The 24279-nt window shown below is 41.5% G+C and overlaps 1 protein-coding gene across 1 annotated transcript; it reads left to right on the forward strand.

The window, feature by feature from the left end:
* Nucleotides 1-210: 210 nt before the first annotated feature.
* On the forward strand, nt 211-23107 carry LOC6594494 (dendritic arbor reduction protein 1). The gene is made up of 5 exons (XM_002019929.2): nt 211-257; nt 5404-5818; nt 12948-13060; nt 20315-20570; nt 21356-23107. Exons 2-5 carry the CDS (start codon nt 5579-5581, stop codon nt 22718-22720), a joined length of 1974 nt encoding a protein of 657 aa, XP_002019965.2. The 5' UTR covers nt 211-257; nt 5404-5578; the 3' UTR covers nt 22721-23107.
* Nucleotides 23108-24279: the final 1172 nt, after the last annotated feature.

Raw genomic sequence — 24279 nt, forward strand, 5'->3', positions numbered from 1 at the left:
AATACGAAACATTTAACAACACAAGACTGAGTGAAGTGGAATTTATGAGGAAAAAAATAAAATAAAAAAATACAACTAAAGATCAACGCGCGTCGTGCAAAACTCAATCAAGAAAAGTTTTGAAAAAGGAAAAAAATACCAGAAAAATTATATTGTGTTTAGTGTTTTGAAAAATTCAAAAGAGATCAAAGAAAATACGAAATAGAACATAGTAAAAAAAAGCCCCAACCATTTTGGAGTATTATAGGAAATAGCGGGTAAGTGGAAAAAAGTGGATACAAAAGAAAACGAACCGAACCGAACCGAACGGATTACAGATCATAAGGTTGAGCTTCTGGTAGGCGATCGGTAAGCCGATTTTTGGCTTTAGAAAAAGTGTTTTCTAATCTTCAAAGTGCGGTGACTAATTGAAACGAAATCCCGAGGAAGTAGGGCCCATAAAAAGCGAAAGATTTATGCTAGAGGAAGTAGAGCAGTGAAAATTGGAATACCATTGGATTTCAGTGTTTATCTGTGTCTAGAATTACAAGCGATATCAGTTTTTATGGGACTTACGACATGTGATCCCCAAAGCAAGCCCACAACCAAAACCAAAACTCTTGAGGCAACCCAAGCGCATTTTCTCATAGATAGAATGTAAACAAATCATCTCTCGGTGGGGCTTTTGTTTGGGGCCCTGCAATGCGGTTCTTCTTCAAAGGTCCACAAGAAACCCGACAAAAGCCAGACAGAAACCGACTTTAATTATAACCAAATACTAGTTGGGGTTCCCGGGCGACACCTTTCTTTGACTTGGGCAAACATTTTTCATTCCAGTGTTCCAGTGTTCCAGTGTGTGTGTTTTTCTTATTTATTTGTAAATTTGTTTAAATTATTAGCAAACCGAGCAACAAGTGCAACAACAGACAGTTCATTATTTCCAACAATTCTCCCTGTACTTCCTTTTTCGTGTTAATCCTTTGGTAAATATCTGCCCCCCTCTCCCTCTCCCACTGTCTGCAGCGTAACTCATAAATTCAAGCAAAATAAAATTTATGTTGCCGCCAAGACAGCGTGTGGCAGGGGAAGAGCGAGGTTCCAGATCGGCGATAAGATCTCTGATGCCGCATGTGTCTTTGCTTTTAAATGAGTTGTTAAACGGGAATCGTGGCCGCCTAAGATATAAATAATAACCAAGAAGAGTGACTAAAGACAAAGGGGATACCCTGTAGGATTTAAACAAGAAAAATACCAATTCTCTACAGGAAATCCCTGTTCTGTTCTGTACTACAATAATAACTCAATTTAGATTGCTCCAGGAAGAGCTCGTTCTAGAGTTTACTCTCTCTCTCCCTCTCTCTCTCTCTCTCTTTGCGGTCAATCGGTTGCAAGTTTGAGACCTTTTTTTGTTACCTGTTGGCAAATTGAATTTTAATTCCGAATTGAGTTTTACACATGTTAACCTTTTTTCCTACCTCTCTCTGAGAGCGAAGAGCGACGAGCCTTTATTCCACAGGATTTCCGTTGGCTGCCAACCTTTTTTCAATGAAATAATCCACCGTCCTGCCCGTCTAATTAGTATTCCAAAGTCGTCTGTTGTTTATAAACTTCATTTCTTTGTAGCTGAAACATAAATTTCCAGAAAAAAAAACGTTGTGTCTCAAACTTTAATTCTTTTTGAAAACTCAATTGGTGGCTACGTCTCTATTTGGATAGTACTTCTCCATCAGAACTCAATTGTTGAGGGGTGGGGGCCTGAGCTTCTGCTTGGGGAAGCGTGGGAAGTGGCAGTACTGGGTAGTACTTTCCAATAGGCCTAAGCTACTTACAAGGTAAAGTCCTCTCTGTCTCTGTCTCTCGCGCCCCCCTGGCCAGGCAAAACCAGAAAGTATCTTATGCAAATAGGTCTTGAGGACAAGTGGAAGATGAAAAAGGAAGAAACGGGAGTAGAGGAGGTAGCGAGAGTAAGAAGCGAGAGGAAGAAGGAGAAGCAGGAGCCCAGGAGGAAGCAGGAGGGTAAAAAGTAGCTGTGGCCAAGCAAAAAAGAGATTATGAGAAACGAAAAAAAACGAAGCGAAGCACGAGAAAAGAAATTGTAAATACAAAACAAAATATTTGTTATACGCTTGTAAATTTTTCTCGCGTGAAGCACAAAAGTAATGCCAAAGAGGGAGTAAAAGAAGGTAAAGGCAAAGGAAGAGAAGGAAGTGTGCAAAAGAAAAGCGAAAGCATAAGGCGATGGGCGGTAGGCCAGAGGAGGCGAAGGCTGATGATTTTCATGCCTCAGCTGGCGGCTGCCCGAAGGGAATGGAGGAGAGCGAACAACAAAAAAAACTTTATCGCAGTCCAGGCAGGACGTGCCCCTCCCCGCCCCTCATCAAAGTCTCAGCAATTCACAGTTCTACAGCCGCTCTTTCACGGTCTCTTCCTCTCCCTCTCCCCCTCCGTCTCGCTCTCTCTCTGCGTTAATGCTGAGTGACATTGATGTGACATGCCGTCATCTTCTCATTTCCTTGTACCCCCCGCACCACTCTCTTCCCGCTCAGCGCATTCTTTGCTTTATTTAAAAGTTTTCTTTTTGCGCTCTCTTTCTGTCTTAACGCCTCCAGGGGCGTGGCATAGAAGCACACACACACACCTTATATAACAATAGAGAACGGCCCCCCCCCCCACCCCTTGGCCCTGGCAAAATAATAAATGATATGTAAACTAAGTCAAAAGTTGCCGTAGGTTTTTGAGGCGCCCCAGATCTGGCCATGCTGCCAGGCATTTACTATACAGATTAAAGTTTGGGCAGGGAAATGGAGAGAGATGAAAGTGGGCTTAATTAATTAATCAAAATTAAGAGCAAATTTTATAAATAAAGCTTAAGCCCTAGAGATACAGATAAAGATACAATATACACTCCAAGAAATCCACCAAGGAGACAAAAATCCTTGAGACTTTCCCTCAAAGAACCCTTAACCTTCAACGCTTCGAAGATGTATCTTTTCCAAAACCAAAACTACTTACAACTACTAATCCTCTCTCTCTCTCTCTCTCTAGAGAACACATAGATTTTTGCAACACAATCATGGCAGTAATTTCCAAGGCATTTGTTCCACTTACCCCGGGCATCACCCGTGGTCTATAATATCTCAATAGAGAACCCAAAAAGATACTTAGATACATAGAATGGAACAAATTTTCTACCTGAGTTTCGTGTGTGCGTTTGAATTTTTGACCAAAAACTAGACGATGTCGCACCCATATCAATTTCCCTTCGAACGAGACCCAAAACGAATTAAAATTACACATCGACGGTCCGACGGAGTCGAGGGAGATCCTTTTTGGTCTGAAAGAACATTTATCATTGTAGCTAATAAATGTGTTTCCCTTACCTGACCGACGCCCGAAGAACCCAATTCCAATTGAGTCATTTTCCATTTTTCCCCCCCTCGAGAGAGATATGAGGTTTGACTTTATCTAATTTTACCTTTCGTTTCTTTTTTACCAATCAAATAATTCTATTATAGAAATGCATATAAATTTCGGCTGGAACAGCTGTCCAATGCCTTCTTGTACTTGAGATCCAGCAATTGTCTTTTTGTCAAGTACTGGGTAGAATTTTGTTCGGGGGTTCCTATAAATCACAAGCGAAACGAAGCAGTGAAAGTGAAAGGAAAGAGTAGCCTTTAATTGGCCTTCAAGTGCTTGAAGGAATGGGTTGAAGTTGAGAGTATCTCGGAGGGCAGCTGTACCAGCTTTAAGACAATTATCTAAGTGCTTTCTGAAGGAGGAAAGAAACGACTTCACTCGCTAATTGCCCAGAGAGGCTTTGATTTCCATTATCAGAGAGAGGGAGAGCCAGGGACCCGGCTGGCTGTCCATAACATTTCCGTTTTAACTGCCTTCTGGCCTGCCTGTGCCTTTTAGAATTGAAGGATAGACAGGACAGGACAGGACAGGACAGGAGGTAGAGGCAGAGCCAGAGGTTTTTCAGTCTCAGTCTCAGTCTCCGACTTAATCTCAAAACAAATCGATTTCGTTGACTCTGACTTCGTCGTTTCCTCTTTTAGCCTGAGAGATGGTCTACGTCTCGGTCTTCCAACACGATTTATTTCATTATACTGGAGACGCTTTTCTTTTGCTTTTGCTTTTGCTTTTGTCTGAGTCAAAGTTAATCACCCAATGGGTCAGACAATTCAATCGATTTTCAAGATACACAGAGTGTATCTTAGTTGCTGAAAGGGAAACAGAGCTTTAAGATTTTTAGTAGAAGTTTTTCCTTTTTTTTTTTTTTTTCGATTTGCTTTGTTATTTATTAGTTTGCCGCTGAATCCGACTGCTGGAAGTTCAATTCAATTCAATTCAATTTTCCTTTTTACAGCATTTCATCTTTGACATGTTTTGTGTGGATCCCCCCGCCCCCTCCCCCTGCCACTGTCATTGTATCCAAGCTGCCAGTCTGCTCCTCCTCCTCCTCTCTTTCTTTTGCCTTTTCCTCCTGGTTTGTCGTCTTCGTTTTTAATATCTTTTAATCTCCAATGTCAACAGCGGCTTACATTTGATTGCAAGACAAGACACACACACACACAGGCAGATACATAGCCACAGATACAAGCATTTTTTTGTTGTTGTTGTGAGAGAGATCTTATCAGAGAGCAATCGTCTTCTCTCTCTCCTCTCTCTGAATCTCTGAACTGTCAAGCTAATTAAATGAAAACCAACTGTGGCAACATATGTTGTGGCAAGGCGGCATCAACCTTGGACTTGAGAGAGAAGAAAAAACCCACAGACGATGGCAGGGAAAACCCCAACGAAAAAAAAAACAGAACCAAAGCCATAGCATAGAACCATCCATCAATCATCGGATCCTAACTCAATCTTCAACCCAAAAAAACAACGGCCGCAAAGGTCAAATTTCTCTTCTTTCCAATTATGATTTTCCTGCGGCCGAATGTGTGAAGAAAAAACACGCATAAAAGGATAAAGAGAGTGAGAGAGCGAGAGAGAGAGGGGCTAAAACAATTGCCCATGAGTCGACAGAAAATAGCCAGGGGAAGGACCAAAAATAGAAATAGGATATACAAAAAAAAAACAAAAGCACGACGCACAAAGTAAATAAAAATAAAATGGCAAAAAACTGGCAACGCATTAAACAAAATCAATAAAAATTAACATTGGCGGAAGAGAGGGGTCGGGAAGGGTGTCTAGGTATTGTCCTAGGGGTAGGTGTTAGGGGTGGCAGCGCGTGCTGCTTGGGGCACCATTCCGTGTGTGGACTGGAATGGCCAGGATCAGGCTAATTATAGAAGATACGAAAGAGAGGAGAAATTGTTACGTGCAAGGACATCCATGTGTGAGATAATTGGCACGACAGGAAGGTCCTTCCATTCTAGCTTTGTGTCCTAATCCGCATATCCTTTTTGCTTCTCTTTGCAGCTCCTTGAGAGGCCGCCGCCGACGGCTGTCCAGCGATGACAGCAGCAGCCTTTGGGCAGAGCATTTGACCCCAACCAAAAAAGAACACAGCCGAAAAGCCAAACAGGACTCCCTACCAAGGATTCCCCGAAACGCAAAACAAAAATTTTTGTGGGCCGCACCGATACGTCACCAAATGTGGAAAATGTTGGATATCATGGATATGCCCTCCTCCGATGCGGACATCTTTATGTTCGAATGCGACGACTGTGCGGGGGGCATGTTGCCCATGCCGCTGGCACCGCCGCCACAGTTCCTTATACCGCCGCCGCCGAGGCCGCCAGCGCTGGCCGAGTACACGGTGGTGCCGCAGGACTGCAACGACGAGCAGTTGGCCCAGCAGCAATGGGACAGCGATGTCTGCCAGGCAATGCCGGTGAGTGCACAGCCAGTTAAGGCTGATTATAATTTCCAGGGCGCGCCCCGAGAGGGGTGTTTGGGCTGCGGCAACCCTTAACCCATCTGTAACTCGTAATGAGGCGCTCCCCCACCATTTTCGGCACAGCTGTTGGGATTTTCCTAGCTGTAGGTGTCAAAAAATTATGTTTCCTTATTGAATTATGTGTTGCATGCATATTGCATGCAACAACAATGGTAGACCCTCAAGTGGTGGGCTGAATATTTTTGTAGCTGGTGGCAACACCCATAAATGTTAACAGTTGAGTGGCGAAAACACTCGAAACGCCTGCCGCATGAATTTATTGAATTGATTTATTGGCAAGTCAACAAAATCTGTCTGGATTTTTCTTCGGTTTTTATTTTGTGGAAGGTCCATGAATTTATTTTTATTGGAAATTCGATTTTAGGGGGGCTTTGATTTGTTTTTTTTTTGCTAATTTTTAGGCGCATTTTATTTTTTCTTAATTTAATTTTATTTTTTCTTAATTTTATTTTATTCTTCCGTAATTTTATTTTATTTTAAATTCAAATTTCATTTAAACTTTAATCAAAATGTACCCTTTTTATTTTATTTTCCTTTCAATTTTCCAAATTTTATTTTATATTTTCCTAATTGTATTTTATTTTTCTTAATTTTTAATTCATTTATTTTTAATTTTATTTTATTTGTTCCTTATATAATCTATTTATTTTATTTTATTTTATTTTTATTCATTCCATTCATTTTATTCCTTTTTCTATTCTATTTTTTCATAATTTAATTTTTTTTCTGGTTTCTATATTTTATTTTTTCTTAATTTTTTTTTCTCAAATTTTATTTTATTTTGTCTAATTGTATTTTATTTATTCTTAATTATTTTTTGATAATTATTTCTAATTTTTAAATTCAAATGTCCATTAAATTTCAATCAAAAAGTAACCTTTTTTCTCTTTGATTTCCATTTTTCCCTCAATTTAAGTCTTTTTTCCCCTATCATTTCCACATCTGCCTTCAATCTTTCTGCACTTAAAGCTCCTTCTTTAAGGACATTTAAATATAAGTCTTTGCCAAAAAAAAGAAAGGAAAAAAGGGCCAAAAGGGATGATGAGAAATTGCCAACATGGCAACACGCCCACACACACAGACGCCCCCTTTTTTGGACCGCAAGAAAATCACTTTAAAGCAAAAGTGAAACAAATTTTCTTTAGCGTTGGCCGAGCAACACAGCAGCTGTTGCACGGCACAGCCATTTCTTGACGACTGACCCCTACCCCCTCTGGAGGGGGGGCTCCAGAGATGATGATGATGACCGAGAGAGCGAGAGAGTGAGAGCCACAGAAATTACAATAACAATGAAAAAGTTAAGCGACAGGCAGCAAAAGGACAACAAATGTTGGGAAAAGTCCTGCCCCCTTTGGACAGACTCCTTGCCTCGTTCTGTGGCAACATATGGCCAGTGCCCGAAATCCACCCTCGACTTTAAAAGGCTGTCCTGTCAGCGCGGTTACATGTAATTTCTGTTTTCCTCCACAAAAAGATAGATAGATAGATGGAAAAGAAACTCTCGTCTAATCTGTGGGGCAAGTGTTTGTTTAGGCGCTGCCACACGCAGGAGGGGCACTGGGGCAGGGGTATGTTGTGTGTAAAACAAAGATCAAATTCCATTATTGATAAAATTTCACGTGCTGCTCCACTCGAGTGTTTTCCACTTAATTTTCAACATGAAAAAAATTTAAATAAATAACACAAAAAAAAATGTATCTATTTATGCCCCCGAGGCTGTGTGTGTGGTCTCCCCTGGTATCTCCATGAGATCTGGAGTATTTATTTCTGTGTGTGGGCAACACTTGAGGCTGTCTGTCCGTCGTGTCCGTTGATTTATGCTGACAAATCAAATGTTAACATGCAGTTTATGTCTCTCACGGTTAAGGGATTATATTAGATCAAAAAATTTGCATTTAAATCAGGCAGAAAAAACACCATTACTAAATAAATCGATGCTTAAATAAGCTTAAAATCAGAGAAAAAATCGAATTCAATTTAAGGGATTAGCAGGGGGCAATTTGAGGGGGGTAAAAGTAAGAGGGAAAACCCCTTGAAGGAAGGCAAAACCCGTTTCCCTTTAAAGGAGGCCAAAACCCACGAAGGAAGCCTCTAAAGTGAAATTAAATTTCACATGTGTCTGGCAAAATCCTTGACAAGCAGCTTCTGATTTGCTCCAATGGGCGTGGCAGCAAATAATCCTTTTTTTTTCTTTCCCCAAGAAATATTTCAAGGAAAACGAAAGACGACGACGAAGAAGATGATGGGTTTTAGGGGGGAATGGGGACGTAGGGGGGTTCGTGTGGCAAATAGCATGACATTGATATCAAATGTCGTGAGAATGCGAAATTCCTTAGCTCCTTCTCTCTCAACTATTTCTATCTCTAGCTCTGGCCACAAAATTGTTGTTGTTGTCTGCTTGGGGTCCTTCGAGGGGGCTTTTGGATTGTTTTTTCTGGGGGTTTAGTGTTGATGTTGTTTACAGTTGACATGGCCAGACACAGCTGCAGACAGCAGGCGGCAGGCGGCAGGGGGGGGAAATGAAAAATGTGGCAAAGGACTAAAATAAAATGTATATTTCCAAATATTTTTGGGCACCAAACGCAAGGCTTTAAGCTGTAGATAAATAATTGTTTCTTCTTATTTCCCTATTTTTTTTTTGAGGCCTTAAACGTCTTTCCTTAAAGGCCTTTCCTCGAAGAAGTTTCTCTTCCCGTTGATGGGTTTTGGGACTAAGCGAAGCTGTTTCCAAACAATTGCACAGTCAAGTGGCAGGGGTGGGTGGGCGGGGGGTAGATCTCCGATATGCACGTGCAACACGAAAATCGAAGAAACTACACAGGAATAGTGTTGAAAAATGAAAAAGGGGTGCATCGCATCGCATCGCATGTTGGGAAAAACTTTTGCCATGTTATCAAAGCAGCAGCCGTGCCAAAGTTGCCTCCTGCAAGTGGCACGTGCCTGTTGCAAGGCAACATCATCAGCCTTTTGTCTATTTTGTGGGCTAAAAGTTTTGTTTTGCCGCTCTCTTTCGCCGTTTGACTTTTGCCAAAGCAAAAAAAAAGAAAAGAAAAAGTTGTTAACTTTTAGAGTTTTTCCGGCAGGGTGGGAGACTGATTTTGATGACTGTACTGCACTTTGTTGCCGCCGCATTATGCAACACTGGCTGCCTTAATCTGCCTTTTACCCGCACTGGTTACGGGGTTTTCTTCTCGAGTGCAGGGCCTTAATTATTTCATCGGCCAAGTTGGCAGCCCTTCGAGCCCTTTCGACTCTTGCCTGTGTTTGCGTTTCCTTTATTTGCTTTTCGCCTTCCATAAATCGTTCAAGAACTGTTATCGCTATCTGGCCGTTTGTTTACCTTTTGGCCTACTCCTTTGCCTAGGCTTTGTGTTTTTTTTTTCTCTCTCTTTATTTAATTTAATTTATGGAATGCCTAGAGGGCCAGATGGAAGCACTTCAATCATACCAGTGGCAGGCCTACTGTTGCACTGCTTATCTCTAGAGGGGGGAGGAGTGGGAGTGGGGGGGGGGGGGGCAACTGTACTCGCTGTTATCGATAATGCGACTCTGTTTGCTTACAACTTTTTTCTGTTTCTTTCTTACTTTCCGTGTTTTATCTTTTGGGTTAATCCGTAAGGGGCATGGCTCGCTCTCTCTGGAGGCAGCTGGAAGCGTTTCGGTGGCAGCTTCTGGCACTCCACACAATCGACACAACTGTCGCAATGTCTACAGCTCCCCGTCCCCTCTCCCTCTCCCTCTCTATTTGCTTGGCCCCAAAATAGGTAAACGCTGCCTTTCGGTGCACAAGTATTTTAGATTTATCGATTATCAACGCACACGCCCTCACACCCTCACGCACAATGCAGTTCAAAGTTGAGTTGGGAAAAATAGTTTTCGTGTGAAATCTTTAGACAAAAGAAAATTCAATTCGTTTTTCTTTTTCAATGATGCAAGTGTGTGATTTCTTGGGCATACAATGGGGTCCGCTATTCGGGGTGTGGAGGAGATGGTGTGATAGGGAGAGGAGGAGGAGGGAGAGCGGGGTCTCTAAGCTTTTGTCATTGTGCATATTTGTTAGTGGCTGGGACTTTTTAGATGATGAAATAGCAGAAAAAATTAAATGATATCGATAAATAAATCGAATGTATACAAAAAAATCGATTTTAATCAAAGAAAAACTTACCAAAAGCCAAAAAATGTTAGGCATAACTGCAAAGAAAAATAAATAATAATTTACGATTAATTATCGATTGACTCATTTTCAATAACTGTACAAAAAATGTTAAATTTTTTCTCTCACATTCTTGGCTTATTTATTTGCCGATTATTTATCGATACAAATTTAAAATTGTTTCGAATTTTCTTAGAAAAATATGGTTTTTTCTTGCACTAATTATAAGATTTTCTTGAATTATTTATTTGCCGATTATTTATCGATACTTAAAAAATATTTTTAGAAACTTTATTTAGATTATTTCTTCATCGTTTAACTTTCGATAAGTACAAAATATTTATAAATTTTATAAAACTTCCGATTTTTGAGATTTTCCTCAGAAAAATTGTGTAATCGACATCTATAACAGATTTCATAGCATTTCGGGGGGCATCATTTCATTAACCGCCTCATCCCATCGATACCTTTGCCCCTCCAGCGTCCCCCCAAAGCTGATCGACTGCTCCACATTCAATAAAAAAAAACCCCCCAAAGCAAAGATGGAATGAGAAGCCAAAGGAAAAGACTGGCGTCAGGTCTCATTAATCAATTCGATTACGAGCATTGGGGGGGGCATTGTTCCACTAAGGTGCCCCAACTTTTGGCGTTGCACTGCACCCAACACATGCCGCATTATAATTGTTTAATTTATTATTATTTGTATTTTGGTTTTGCCTTGAGACTCGATTTGTCTTTGAAAATGAATTTCAAAATATCACAAACAATTTTCTTCGTTTCGTTTCGGTTTTTTTTTTCTTTTCTTTGTGGTTTGTGATAAGCGTCGTTCCCCCCCCATGGCACTCCCCCCTTTCTGTTTAAACAAATTTCGCCATTTGGAGCAACGGCTGCTGGATGTCAATATTTTTATGGCTTATCTGTGATGGAGAGCCCTTTCTCTCTCTCTGTGTCTCTCATTGAAATATTAATAATATTTATATTTGCTGCAAGCGCTTGATTAATTATAAAACAGAATGCTTCCGCCTTTCTCTGTGTGTGTGTGTCCCACATTTTCCATATTTGTTTGAATATTTCTCGGCGTGTGTTTGTGGCTGGCAAATAAATCAAAGCCGGAGAGCGAGAGATGCATTTAATAAATTACTAAATGCACGAAAATGCATTACAAATTAAAGAGTAACCCAAATACACACACACACACACAAATGCAGCACAAAGAGCACCAGTTGAGTAAACACACACACACAGATACTGGCGTACTCTCAGATACTCTTTCATACAATCGCCGGCGAAATTATTTGCACAGCTGTCAAAGTTTGACCTCAATTTTCTCTCTCTGTATTTGAGTACTCACTCTCCCTCTCCCTCCCTCTCTCTGTTTCTCTTTCCCCCAAATATATGATATTTTCCATGTTTTTTGAGTGATTTATGCTGCGTTTGTCTCTGCCCCAACGACAGGTGAATTTTTTTTTTTTTTTTTTTTTTTTTGTGTAGGAGTTTTCCTTTTTTTTGGGGGGTCAAAACGCCAAACAAACAAAAACAATTTAAATAAATAAAACTACTTAATGCAAAAATATTTCAAATCTAGGCTTAGAGGGGGAGGGGGACCAGTTTATCTCTTTCTTTTGACAGGCGACAGGTGAGAGGCGGCCTCTCAGCTTTTTTGATAAGCAACAAATAAAATTTTTTTGTTGATTTGAAATATGAGAAAACTAGTTGGGAAAGACAGATACTGTTTTACAAAAAAAAAAAATATAAAAAAACAGCGGACTTTTCAAAGATTTTTGGAGGTCCGGAATTGCATTTCAGTGAATTTTGAAGACCTTCCAGTGATTTACGATTAAAAAATATTTATTTGGAAGACAGTTTCATAATAAAAACCAAATATATAAACATTTTAAAAGCTTTTTCCATGTAGTTGGGGTGTATTCTCAACCACAAAAGAAGGTTTTCGCAAGGGAAATACACCTTAAGGCTGTGACCACAAAAATCGCAACAATTTTCCAGTGATTTATGATTAAAAAATATTTATTTAGAAGACAATTTCATAAAAATTTCATACAAATTTCATTAAAACCAAATACATAACCATTTTAAGACCATTTTCCTGGGAGTTTTCGGTGTTTTCTCAACCAAGAGAAATAGTCTTGATGGCTTTAGCCCTAAAATTCTTACCTTATTTGCCTTTTTATGTACTGAATATTTTGTATCACAGTGAATTTTGAAGATCTACCAGTGATTTACCATAGAAAAATATTTATTTGGAGGACAATTTCATCAAAATTTTACCAAAAACAAAATCTATAACCATCTAAAGAGCAAATTCCTTGCAGTTTTCTGTATTTTTCTGAAAGGTTTTCCAAGAGAACTAATCTTGATGGCTATGTCCCTAAAAATCGCCACTAATTTTCGTTTTTATCAACTGGATTTCCTGCCCATCCTTGAGTTTTGTGTGGGGGGTTTTTTTTTTTGCATGTTCAGGCATAAATTCAAAAGGCAAATTGCTGTCTGGCTTGACCTTAATTTTGCTGTGAGGCCCAGGCCAAAAAGGTAAACGCCTACAGTTTGCTTTTGGCCGCCTCGAAGAAAGAGCCAAAGTAACAGAAAAAGGTTAACAGCCCAAGTCGCGTGCGCTGCGCTTTTGTTTGCATTTCGTTAGGCATATTTACCCCCCAACAAAATACATATACATATATATGTATATATTTTCCATTTCCCCAGTTAGCAGCGGCAGTGCTTTTCCTACTTGCGGCTTTCTTTCGTTTCTGGTTTTCTGTTTTCTGTTTTTGTTGTTATGCAAAATGGCTTTGTGTTTGAGTTTGAACATTGATTTACTCCAACCTCTTGCCTCCAAACTTTTACTTTTTATTAACCCCAGATGTCTCTCTCTCTCTCTGTCTCTCCCTCTTTCAGATCTTGGATGCCAGCCTGTACAGCAGTCAATCGTTGGCCACTTCGGCCATGATTGCGGTCTTCTCGCTGCTGTTGGTCTTGATTGTTCTCATCTCGTCGCTATTCGTTTGGAAGTAAGTAAAAGATACAATATCTAGTGCCCAGCAATGACTCAATTATGGTCTTGGGGGGCCCCCAACGCCTTGTGTGGCGGAAGCCCGCTCCTCTGCTGGGGAGGCGTTAACCATTGCCAGGCAACATGTTGCATGTTGCTCTTTTGCTTTTATGATTTATGTGCAGCAGCAAAAAAAAGAAGAAAAACTTTTGCATTGCCAGATAACCGACTAGAGATACAAAAACGGTAGACTGGAGGGGTTTCAAGGGGGAGCAGCGGCAAATCTTAAGATGGGGAGGGCTTCCTCCTCAAGTGCTGCATTAAACAAAGCTTGAAGTAAACGTTTATAGCAATTTAAACAATTGTTTACATCAGTGGAGCGATAAAAGAAAACTATAGTCACCAGTTTGTTCATATTTTCAATGGAAAGGAAATTTTTAGTCATTGGAGCAATAAAAGTAAACAATTTTCCATGGAAAGACAACCTTTAGCCACAACCTTTTGCCTCATTTGAAGCATTAAAAACCACTTAAACCACAGTTTCCATTTAAATCCGCAAGGATTTTCATCATTCGAACCAAAGTCTCAAAGGTTGCCCTCAAATAATCTATGAAATTTGTACTCCAAACAATTTTAAACCCTCATAAAAGCTGTCACTCATACCACAAGAAAATAAGCTAGCCATAAGCTTTTCATCAATTGATTAAAACAACCATTAATGCCTTTACAAACGTTTTGGACCAACCAAAAAGGGAAATAAAATTGTAATTAAATCTGAGAGAGCTCCAGCTCAAAGCATTATGCACTTATAACCCCCGCCCCAGAGGGGAGAGAGAGGATAAATGTGTTGAGCCACATAAATGTTCGCGCCATGTAAAAAATGTGCATAAACTTTATGCAATTTTGATCAAAAATGTATGTAAAACTTGCGGAAAAAAAATCAGTGAAAAATGTACTAAAGAAATGAAAATCCATTTGTAAAAGTTATCCCCAGCGATAGAAAGAGAGAGGCAAAGAGAGTGAGAGAGGGATAGAGGGAGAGCCAAACGAGAATTAATGTAGTCTACTTTTGAGCGGAGCCACACAGTGACCTCAATATGGGAATGTATATGTGTCTGTGGGTGTCTGTGTGTGGGTGCACTTAAAACCCGAAACTAAATTAAATTGAAATTTTAAATAAATGTTGCAGCAGCTACAAGAAGCAACAAAAAAAAAAAACGCACGTGAGAAATGGCTCACAAAAACAAATCAACTTTTGGTTGGCAAAAAAAAAAGAACATAAAACAATTTACTTTTACGGTCTCCGGGAATAAAAAACCACACACACACACACACCAGGAGATTGCCAACGAAATGAAAATCTGCTGCAGAAATAAACCACAAAAAGGAGAGAGCAAAAAAAAAGGGAGAAAGAGAAAGAGGGAGAGGGAGAGAGGGAGACTCTGGACATTGTTTGCATGTAATGCAGTGTGGAGGAAAATCTGCAAAAGATTTTTGCACGCACAGCACAAGGAGGGAGGGAGAGAGGGGGCTAGATAACAGTTATTTGTAGGCAAAGGCAAGAGGCAAGGCAACGGGGGAGACAAGACCAAGGCCAAAGCTTAGGCTCAACACGGACAGAGGCTTTAATGGGTTAAGGCTTGAATAAGGGACGCTTTTTGAAGGAGAAGAGCGAAAAACTTAAGTGGAAAAAAACATAGGAGATTGTGGGGCTTCAATTATTTGAGTTTAGAGAGGCCCAAATTGATTTGGTAACTCTTTGAAATGCAGGCCTTTGCTGGGTTAAGGCTTGAATAAGGGACGTTTTTAGAAGAAGAGGGAAAAAATTAATTGGAAAAAAATATAGATTTTTTGTAGCTTCAATTATTTGAGTTTCTTCTAAATAATTTATAGTTCCTATAATATCTTGAATTATTAGAGCTTATAGATCCCCAAAAATGGTTTGATAACTCTTTAAACTGCAGGGCTTTTAAAGGGAAATAATATTGGATTGGTATATGCCAAAAATGTATTATATATAGAATATTTTTAGATATATTCCATACATGTGACTGTAGTTGCAATGTCGGATATATGGGAAATAGTGAGTCTTGGCTCGAAGTTGTTTAAAACAACACATAAATCCTGTAGAAAACAAGGTCTGTCTGTATAGTAAAAATACTCTCTGTTTTCATATTCTAAAACCAGAAAGTACGTACTGTATACACATAACAATATATAGAAGATTTTGAGCTATATTCCCGTATTTTTTCATTCATTAACAACGAAAGCCAGGTGTTCAAACAGCCAAAAAAGGAAGTTCCCTTTCTTTCGGAAATTTTATTGGGGCTCTTAAGGGGGATTTCCCTACAAGTGAGTAAAAATTAGCTCCAGAAAATCCGTAGCTTCGTATTGCGCAATCTAGTATAAAAATTATTATTCCCTGTTTTAAGTAGATTCCAGTCATGTTTTTCCATATCTTATAACAACCGTCTTCTTCCGCTTCCAAAGTCAATATCAATAGATCTTCTTGGCCTTCTCTGGACCACACAAAATCGATAGAACGACTATAATCATATAAATCATATAATATAAATCTTTAAAAAAGAAAAACCAGTACAAAATACCAGTAATACCCTCTATTATTACAAACCAAACAAACCTTTTAATGGTTTTTCTGTGCCTGGTCTAAGGGGTCCTATTCCCCACAGCAAACCCCAGAAAGAGCTTCTTCTTCTTCTTTTCTAGCCATCATTAACATCAACAAGTGTTGCAGTAACATGTTTCCCTCGGAGTATCCCTCTGTTTCCTCTCTAGTTTCCCTCTGTCTCCTGAAAATCGATTTTTCCTTTGGCAAACAACAACAGAACCGAAAAACTCTTGGGCGCAAAAATATTCATGGGACTCTTGTCCATCAGCAGAAAACCCGAGAGGGGGAGGGTGGGGGGTCCTGAGCATCAGTTGTGCTACAAGCGATTTTCATACATATTCATTAAAGTTCTGCTGACCGCACAGGCACGCACCAAAGAGGGAGATAGAGAGAGGAAGAGAGGGAGAGAGGCAATGGGGGGGGGAATGTTGTTCTTGTGCTTCATCATTTTTGAGGCAAACAAAAGGCAAACAGCAAGAACCCACACAAACGGGCATCTTTATTACACAGTTATCTATGCATATATGTGTGTGTGTATCTGTGTGTGTGTTGGGGCAGAAAGCAAAAGCTTTAAGTGTCTGGACCCTCCCACAATCCCACAATCCCCCACTCTCTCGCTCTCCCCCTCTTTTCCTCTATGTGTGTGGCATTTATGATGTGGCACATTATTTGTGCTTTTATGTGTTGCGTGTCCTGGCCCCTCACACCCTCCCCCCAAGAACAAGGAAAAATAAGAAAGGAGCCTAAATAAAATAGCAACTAATTTTATTTATATTTTTGTTCAAGGCCTCATACAAATCAAATAAAAGTTGGGCGCAAAAAGTCGAGGAAAACGAGGGTCGCCATCCTAGGATACTCGCAAACCAGGTGTTCAAACAGCTAGAAATACTCTTTATTTATGGCTTTTAAATTCTTGATAAATATTTAATTAAAATGCAACCCCCCATGATGGCTTTTGCCAACCAAAAAACGATTATCATATAAAATTCAAACCATAAATTGCATTTATTATGATGCACCGCACACCGCATCCCCCTCTCCCTCTGTGTCTACAATCTCTGGGACTCTCGTAATTACCTTAATTATTTTAATAAACCCCCAACGACACACACGCACACATTGAAACTTTATTAATTACACGAAAAATGTTGCCATGTGCAACATGTGGTTAAAAAAAAAATCTGCAGAGCTTGTCATTAAAATTGTTAACATTGTCGCCAGTTAATAATATTCAATATGCTTAAATAAATACCAAAAAGTCAAGTCGGTGGAGGAGGCGCCACTTTGTGTGCTAAATGTTTCATTTATATTAAATGAGGCAAGAAAAATAAGGAGCTGTATTCTGTGTTGAATAAATAAAATCACTTTCACCTGAATGGCAGCTCTCTCTCCTCTCCCTCTCTGTCTTTCGACTGCCATATGCTTACCGCCCTGAAGTATGCCATAAAAATCACAATTTCCGCTTATTAAAAGAGGGCTTTCCGCCCCCCTTTGCCCCCTCTTTTGTTGCCCTGACAATTCCACTTTCGTTTGTTCTCTCTCCTGGCCATATTTTTAATCAAATGCTGCCCCATTCCTGCGTTGCCAAGTGACTCACTCATTGGCTGTCAACAGCTGTTTTCTTGTTCTGTCTTCTACTTCCCTCCTTTGCCCCCTCTCTTACTGGTAATTCGATGCCTTTTCCAAGTCGTCGAAGTCTTTCATTTGCGGTCAATGTTTTGTTTGCCTGCTGGCTGGCTGCTGGTCAACTGCAACGTTGTGCAATGGTCAAAACTTGGGCAGGGGGGGGCTTAGGGTTAGACCACCAAAGTGGCTGTGGCGGTGCCGGCTTGTCGGTTTGTCTGTTTTGTGGGTCTTTCTTTAAAGACAAGAAACTAACAGAGTTATGGGGCCTAGGAAATGATTTTTATAAAGTATTTGGAGTACAAAAAATATTTAAAAAGTGTGAAATAAAGAAAAAAATTTCTTAGAGTTTTTCCACACACTTTTTTATTTTATTTTTTAATTATCGTAATTTTGCCTGTGACATTGTTTTTTCTGACAACATTATATCAGTGCTATTATTTAATAATCAAAAAATTAAAAAATTAATTGAAAAAAAATATATAGAATTAATTGAAAAATTCTCTGATTTAATTCGAAAATTCTCTGAACTAATTGAAAAATTCTCTGAACTAATTGGAAAATTCTGGGAATTAATTTAAAAATTCTCGGAATTAATTTTAAAAAATCCCCAAAACTCTCTAAAAATATTTAAATACTTCCCTAAAAAAAACCACAAAAAATTGTAATTCTTTTTACCCAAAACACAAATCCAAAAAAATGTTTTTCAGTCTCTTTAGAAATCAATTTTCCTGCTCCGCCTGTCATTTGCATTTTGCCTGCAATTTCCATATCAAAGTCTTAACACGAGAACTCCCCCACTCCTGCCACTCCTGCCACTCCTTCTGCCACTTTGGTCCTGGGGAATACCTATTTTTCTGCCAGTGTTTTCGATTCCTGTGTGCTTTGTAGTTTTTACTCTTTTACGTGCAGCAACCCCCAAAAGAGTTTCCCGGACTTCAAGGAGTTCATAAATAAAAGATTCGCCTGCTTTTGGGCAAAGCCGTAACTTTTTTAGCCCTTCAGTGGAACACAACAATGTTGCCCGTTTCTTTTATTGTAAATTGCTTGTGTGTGTGTGTGCCCCAAAGGTAGCTTAAGCTGCTGCCACACACACACTTCCATCCCTTAAGCAGCCCGCCCTGCCCCCTTTTGCATACAAATGGTTTACTTTCTTGCCAAAATTGTACGACACTCTGGGGGGATGCCCACCAGCCAGGACCATTCGGCCATAACGCTTAGAAATCAAACAGGACCCCCGCTCTCCCTCTCCCACACCCCTTCAAAGGGTTAAGCAAACACATGACCCCCCACCCCCACGTTGATTTGGTTTTTACGCCTCGTAAGTGAAATGAAATGAAATGAGGCACACACACAGAAGTCAAGAGACTCGACTCGGCTGCTTGTGCGGCATGCCACATTATTTAATTTACTTTTAAGAATATTTTACAAGGCAGACAAGCTCCTTCCAACCTCCTTGTCTACCGTCTTGGCCTGCTCCTGCTTCCAGTCTTAGTCTCAAGTCAACAAGCAGCTCTCTCCTCTCTCTCCTTCAGCTATGAGGAGGCCAACATGTAATGTGAGAGGTCCTCACTGGCACCATGTGTGGGGGTTTGTGTGTGTGCCTTACTGTCATTTATATCCTTCAGGGAATCAGGGCATAACACAATATCTGATAGGGTTTGTTGAAGGCCATTAAGGAAAAGATTCCAACCAAAGATATCTGGCGGATCTGTACCCCTAAAAATCCCCCAAAAAACTACCCCCCAAAGAGTTTTATTAAACAAAAATTCCTATATGTCCCCCCCTTTATGCCTGACCCGCTTCTCTCTCCCAAAGGGTACACCCCCATTCGTCTATCTTTTCGCCGGCTTGTGCCCCTAAAAGTAGGCAAGCATTTTTAATGTCCTTCCACAATCAACAGCCACTCTGTCTCGCAGTCTCTCTCTGCTTGAGGAGTCTTTTTTACGAGCGACTTCCGTTTTGACATCGCAACATGTTTACCTTACAAGACATTACAAGGATGTTAGCTCATCTCGTCCTGGGGGGGAAGCCCAAGCACCGGCATGGCGTCAATTTAATTTCACATTTTTCATTATGCTTATGCCTGCCACATGAGGATGTTTCCTGGTTACTTGAAGGCGGCATCTCTTCAAGGCCTGTCTGTTTTGTTGTCTTTTTGCCATGGGCAACACTTAATTATGTTCATTATATTCATGGCACGCGGTGTTGTTGTTGGGAGAAGGAGTCTCCTCTGCTTTTGGGGCTTCTACGGGTGACGGTTGCTTCTGGGGAGAGTCGTCCTGCCGCTTGCTGTCTCTTCTTCCTTCAGAGAATCCTCCTCCTGCCGCCTCTCCTTCCTTCGAAGACACCTCCTCCTCCTGCTGCTTGCCGCCTCTCCTCTCCATCTGACACTCCTCCTCCTGTCGCCTCCTCCTGCCTCCTGTCGCCTCCTGCCGCCCCTCTTCCCCCTCGGAGACTTTGCCCATCATCATTTTGACATGCTTGACGCTTTGTGCTCATTTAAATTGAATTTTCTTGTGGTGTGTGGCGGCAAGAGGGCGGCATTCTTTATTAATCAAATGTTTTTGGGCAATTTTCCGGGGAAAGCACAGCACCAGGGAAGGGAGGGGAAAAGGAAAAGCGTGGCTGGTGTTTACCTGACATTTATCAGGGCTTCCATTCGCCTCTTGTTTTGGTCATTACAAATCGATTTATCTTCTTTTTTTTTTGGCTTGGACCAAAGGAACTTATGGCTCTATTAGGCAGTCCTCCAAGAAGGACATCATTTATGTATCTCTTGCGCTCTCTTTGGACTTTTAATGTCCTACTTTCTCCCTCTTTGGACTCTTAATATCCCTGTCTCTCCCTCTTTGGACTCTCAATATCCTCGTGTCTTCCTCCTTGGTCTCTCAATGTCCTGCTTTCTTCCTTCTTGGACTCCCAATATCATTGTCTCCTTCCTTGTTTATTAATCAATATCCTTGTCTCTCTCCCTCCTTGGACTCCTTATTAATCAATATCCTTCTCTCTCTCTTGCAGAAACAAACGTAAAGTCCAGAATCTCCTGCCCTGCAAGACACCCACCCGCGGTGGACCCCTCACCGGGGCCATGCCTTTGGGCGGCGGCGGAACCCTGGGCTCGGCGCACCATCATCACCATCATCATGGCCTGTACGAGGATCCCGATGCACATTTGGGCCATCATCGGCCACTGGTGATGCATCGGCATCATCATCATCATCAGCATCACCAGCAGTTGCCCCATCATCATCATTATCAGCAGCATCATTCAGAGGTTAGTATCTCATAGCCATGCCCATGCCCATGCCCATGCCCTTATCCCCTGCCCTTATCCCCTGCCCCTCTTTGGACAAATATTACGACAAATGCTGTCAAAACATTGCACAGTCATTGTTCAGTGTCCTGTCCTGTTGTTGTTGATCCTGTCACATGCAATTCGATTGTAAGATGAGACCACATTTCCTTTTCGTCTGGATATCCCTTTCGGTCCTTATGCCCATTGATGGGCTGTCTTTATATGCCCATTGTACGCCTCAATTTACACTTGAACTTGACACAAAGGACATCAAGGGGACATACATATTCATATAGAAATATATCCTCTGTATATATAGGGCATATCCTCCCGCGCCCATCGCCCCTCTCTCCCTCTTTTGTGAGGCTTAATTTCAGGTCCTTTTGTGTGCCTAAATATTTTACGACTCTGACGCCTGGAGGGCATTTTTTTTTTCCTGCCTCTAGAAACGTGTTTTCTTTATGGTCTTTCGTCTGTATTTTTATTTCATTTTTTCATATTTTATGTGCCTGTTTTTTGCGGGCCAGAGAGGGAGTATCCTTGTGGAAGTGTGTGCTTATTTTATTGTCTGATAAACAGGTCCTTTTGGGGAGCTTCTGCAAGGACTACAGGGTGTATAGGGTGTATATGTTGTCTAGGCTTTTCAATAGTTTTTTGGTGAGGGCTTTTCGGCCTCCTGCCAGGACCTTTCCTCCTTCCTTTCGACCCCTTTTGTGCCACCCCTTAATAACCGCCTTTCTCCCCCTTTCTTTTTCTTTTTACAGCTGCTTCAAGGCAAAAGCATTCACTATCCCAGCGGCTATCCCATGACACGGTCCCCCCCCTTCCTCGTGAGCTCCTCGCCCGGACCCGATCCGTATCGCTCCAATGACAATGTGTACGAGGAGCTGGGGCCGGGACGCGTCGATTCCGATGGCGAATCAGAGCCACCGCTACATTCCGATGATGATTTCGCCGAGGACGAGTTGTCGCTGCCAGGCGAATGCAGTTTCCAGAAGGAGTCGCCAGCAGCAGGGGCAGGGGCAGGGCCCGTGGCGGCGGCCAACAACACAGCGGCTCCTGGGGCCACGCCCTATCATGAACGTGCTGGGGGCAGTGGGACACAGGGACTGCTGCAGCAGGCGCCCCAAGAGCGTCACAGTGTCCTGAGCAGTGGATCGTCGACGGGCCAGGATGCCTCCACGGCCACAGCCTCTTCGGGCTCCGGCTCGGGCAACAACAACAACAACAACAACGAGCTGCTGCTGGTGCGACGCACTCCCCGCACCCGACAGCCGCGCAGCAATCCGGCAGCCCAGGATCAGGATCTGAATAACAGCAGTTCGACGGCCGAAATCGCCGACCTGGCACCCCTGTACGACAACCGCAGCAACCTGATGTCCCTGGGCTACATGGCCCGCTCGACGGCTCCCCAGTTCTACAACACGCTGGAGCACGAGGTGGAGCGCCGGAACCGCATCAATGCGCAGCTGAGCAAGGCCCCCGTGCCGCCGCTGTCGACCATCTACAGGGAACGCATACGGTATCCGGCGGCCAACCAGCAGTATCCCTCGAACAGTGCCAGTGGCCTGATGGCGGCCACAATGCGGGCGCGCACCCAGCCCCGGATAGTGGATCGCCGCTTGGCGGCGCATCAGCACCAGCACCATCGCATCCATGCGGCGCCGTTGCACCAGGAGCCCGCCTATGGCTATGCCGAGCCGATGTACAATGCCAACTATTACTACGAGAGTGCGGCCAATCAGCAGGCCAGGGCCGTGCCCTATGCCACCTCCACCGGGGACTATCGGCATCCGTATGGCGACTCGAGTTTTGGCTCCGATTCGGGGTACAGTCACCACACGCCCGCCAGCTCCATCGGCAGGCAGGACTACGATCTGGCCGAGCCGCAGCTGCAGCAGCTCCAGCAGCCCAAGCAGCCCAGCAAACTGAGCTCCGCCTTGAGCTTTGGCTGGAACAGGGGCAGGGGCAAGGCCACGCCCATGACGGTTGTGGCGGCCACAGCGACGGCCTCCAGCAGCAGCAGTGCCGAGGCCACGAGCCCCAACAACAACAGCAGCGCCTGCTCCACGGTCACATCCCAGCTGGAAAATAATAATCCCGCTGCAGCCAGTCTGTCGCCGGCGTAGATCCTTTCAGTGTAAATACAGGAATACGTAGGGTATTCCCCTGTACAGTTAGTCATAGGCTTCCTATATCCCCCCACCCCCTGATCTGCCCTGCGTGTACATCGTCAAAGCAATAGATAATAAATTAAACAAAAGAAGAGAGCCCAAAGTTTCTTGATAGGTTTATTATTATACGGAATGGACGGATTGTACGGCCATAAAACAAGTTTTCGCTCTGTTTCAAAAGCAAAACTTATCGTCTCGAAAGCAAAGAACTTATAGATCCTAAGTGTTTTTCCAATGTGATTGCCAAATTCTACAATATATATATTTAAAAAAACAAAAACAACAACAGAACAAAACTAAAAACTACAATTAAAAATTAATTTATAATGACTATCAAATATCCCTTAACTCATACAGTATTTTTAAGTTATTTTTTAATTTTGTTTGTTATTTTAGTTTTTAAGCGAGAAGAAGAAGATGGTGGAAAAAAACAATGGACAAAAATGCATAAAAAAACAAACAAAGAAAATCGTTGAAGCGAAGTTCAACAGAAAATATACCAAAATATCAGAAAAACAAAAACACAATACAAAAAAACAAATTGGCTTTTTTAATTTTTTAAATAAAAGCTTCTTTAAATATTGGAAACTTTTAGGAAGAAGCAGGTATAGATAGATCTCATAATTTAGGCGCAGAAAATGGTACTTTTCTTTACTAATAATTTCAGTGCAAAATTTAATTGAAATGGGTTTAATTTTAGAGTTTTTACAGACAAAAATTTCATGGGATTATAAAATATTCCTCTTTTATTGCTCAGTGGCTCCCCTTGCTGGCCAATGTGATGGCATGTTTGGTACTAAAGCTCTGGCGCTGTAAAGACTATAATTTAATAGCATACTTTTGAGCGGATACAGCAGTTTCGGGGCATACTTTTGGGAGACGCATATTATATATATCCATTAGTGTGGCATACTTTTGGGGAGCGCTGCAGACACTCTTTTATTTTCCACAGCCAATTCTTATACTTAACAGAACACTGTCACTTTTAACAGGAACTTACCACTACAGAATGTCCTAACATTTTTCTTTTGGGCGGAACCTATGAAATATCAAAGAATGTGGCATACTTTTGTGGTGTCGCAGCACAACTTCTCTTTTATTTTCCCCAGCCAATTCTTATACTTAACAGAACACTGCCACTTTGAACAGAAACTTAACATTACAGAAAGACTTTCTATTTTTAATATAATTTTTATTTCCAGCAAACTTAAATGCATTTAACCCAAAGCCTTGACACACACACACTTAGAGGCTCGAACAAGACTGTTTAAATATATATTATATGAATATTAAACTAAAACATATTTTACTTATTGCCGAAACAATAACAATAATAAACTGTATAAACGGAAATCTAGCGGTTAAGGCTTGTGTAAAAACGAAAAGAAAAACTAAAAACACCCATTAGGTATATCGAGTGAACCATTTTTAGGCGGGCAGCAACCCTTGCATTCCCCGAAAAGCACTTGCTAGGTTGTAACCCTGTACATAGCGGGAGGTGAGGACCGCCAGGA

This window comes from Drosophila persimilis, unplaced genomic scaffold, assembly GCF_003286085.1.
Source record: "Drosophila persimilis strain 14011-0111.01,24,50 unplaced genomic scaffold, DperRS2 tig00003933-arrow-pilon, whole genome shotgun sequence".
NCBI classification, from domain to species: domain Eukaryota; kingdom Metazoa; phylum Arthropoda; class Insecta; order Diptera; family Drosophilidae; genus Drosophila; species Drosophila persimilis.

Bases quoted from the DNA above. Each gene is read 5' to 3' on its own strand.
- LOC6594494 (XM_002019929.2), top strand. From the start codon at position 5,579: ATGTGGAAAATGTTGGATATCATGGATATGCCCTCCTCCGATGCGGAC. The intron at 5,819-12,947 runs GTGAGTGCACAG...TCCCTCTTTCAG, and splicing joins ATGTCTGCCAGGCAATGCCG to ATCTTGGATGCCAGCCTGTA. The intron at 13,061-20,314 runs GTAAGTAAAAGA...TCTCTCTTGCAG, and splicing joins TCGTCGCTATTCGTTTGGAA to AAACAAACGTAAAGTCCAGA.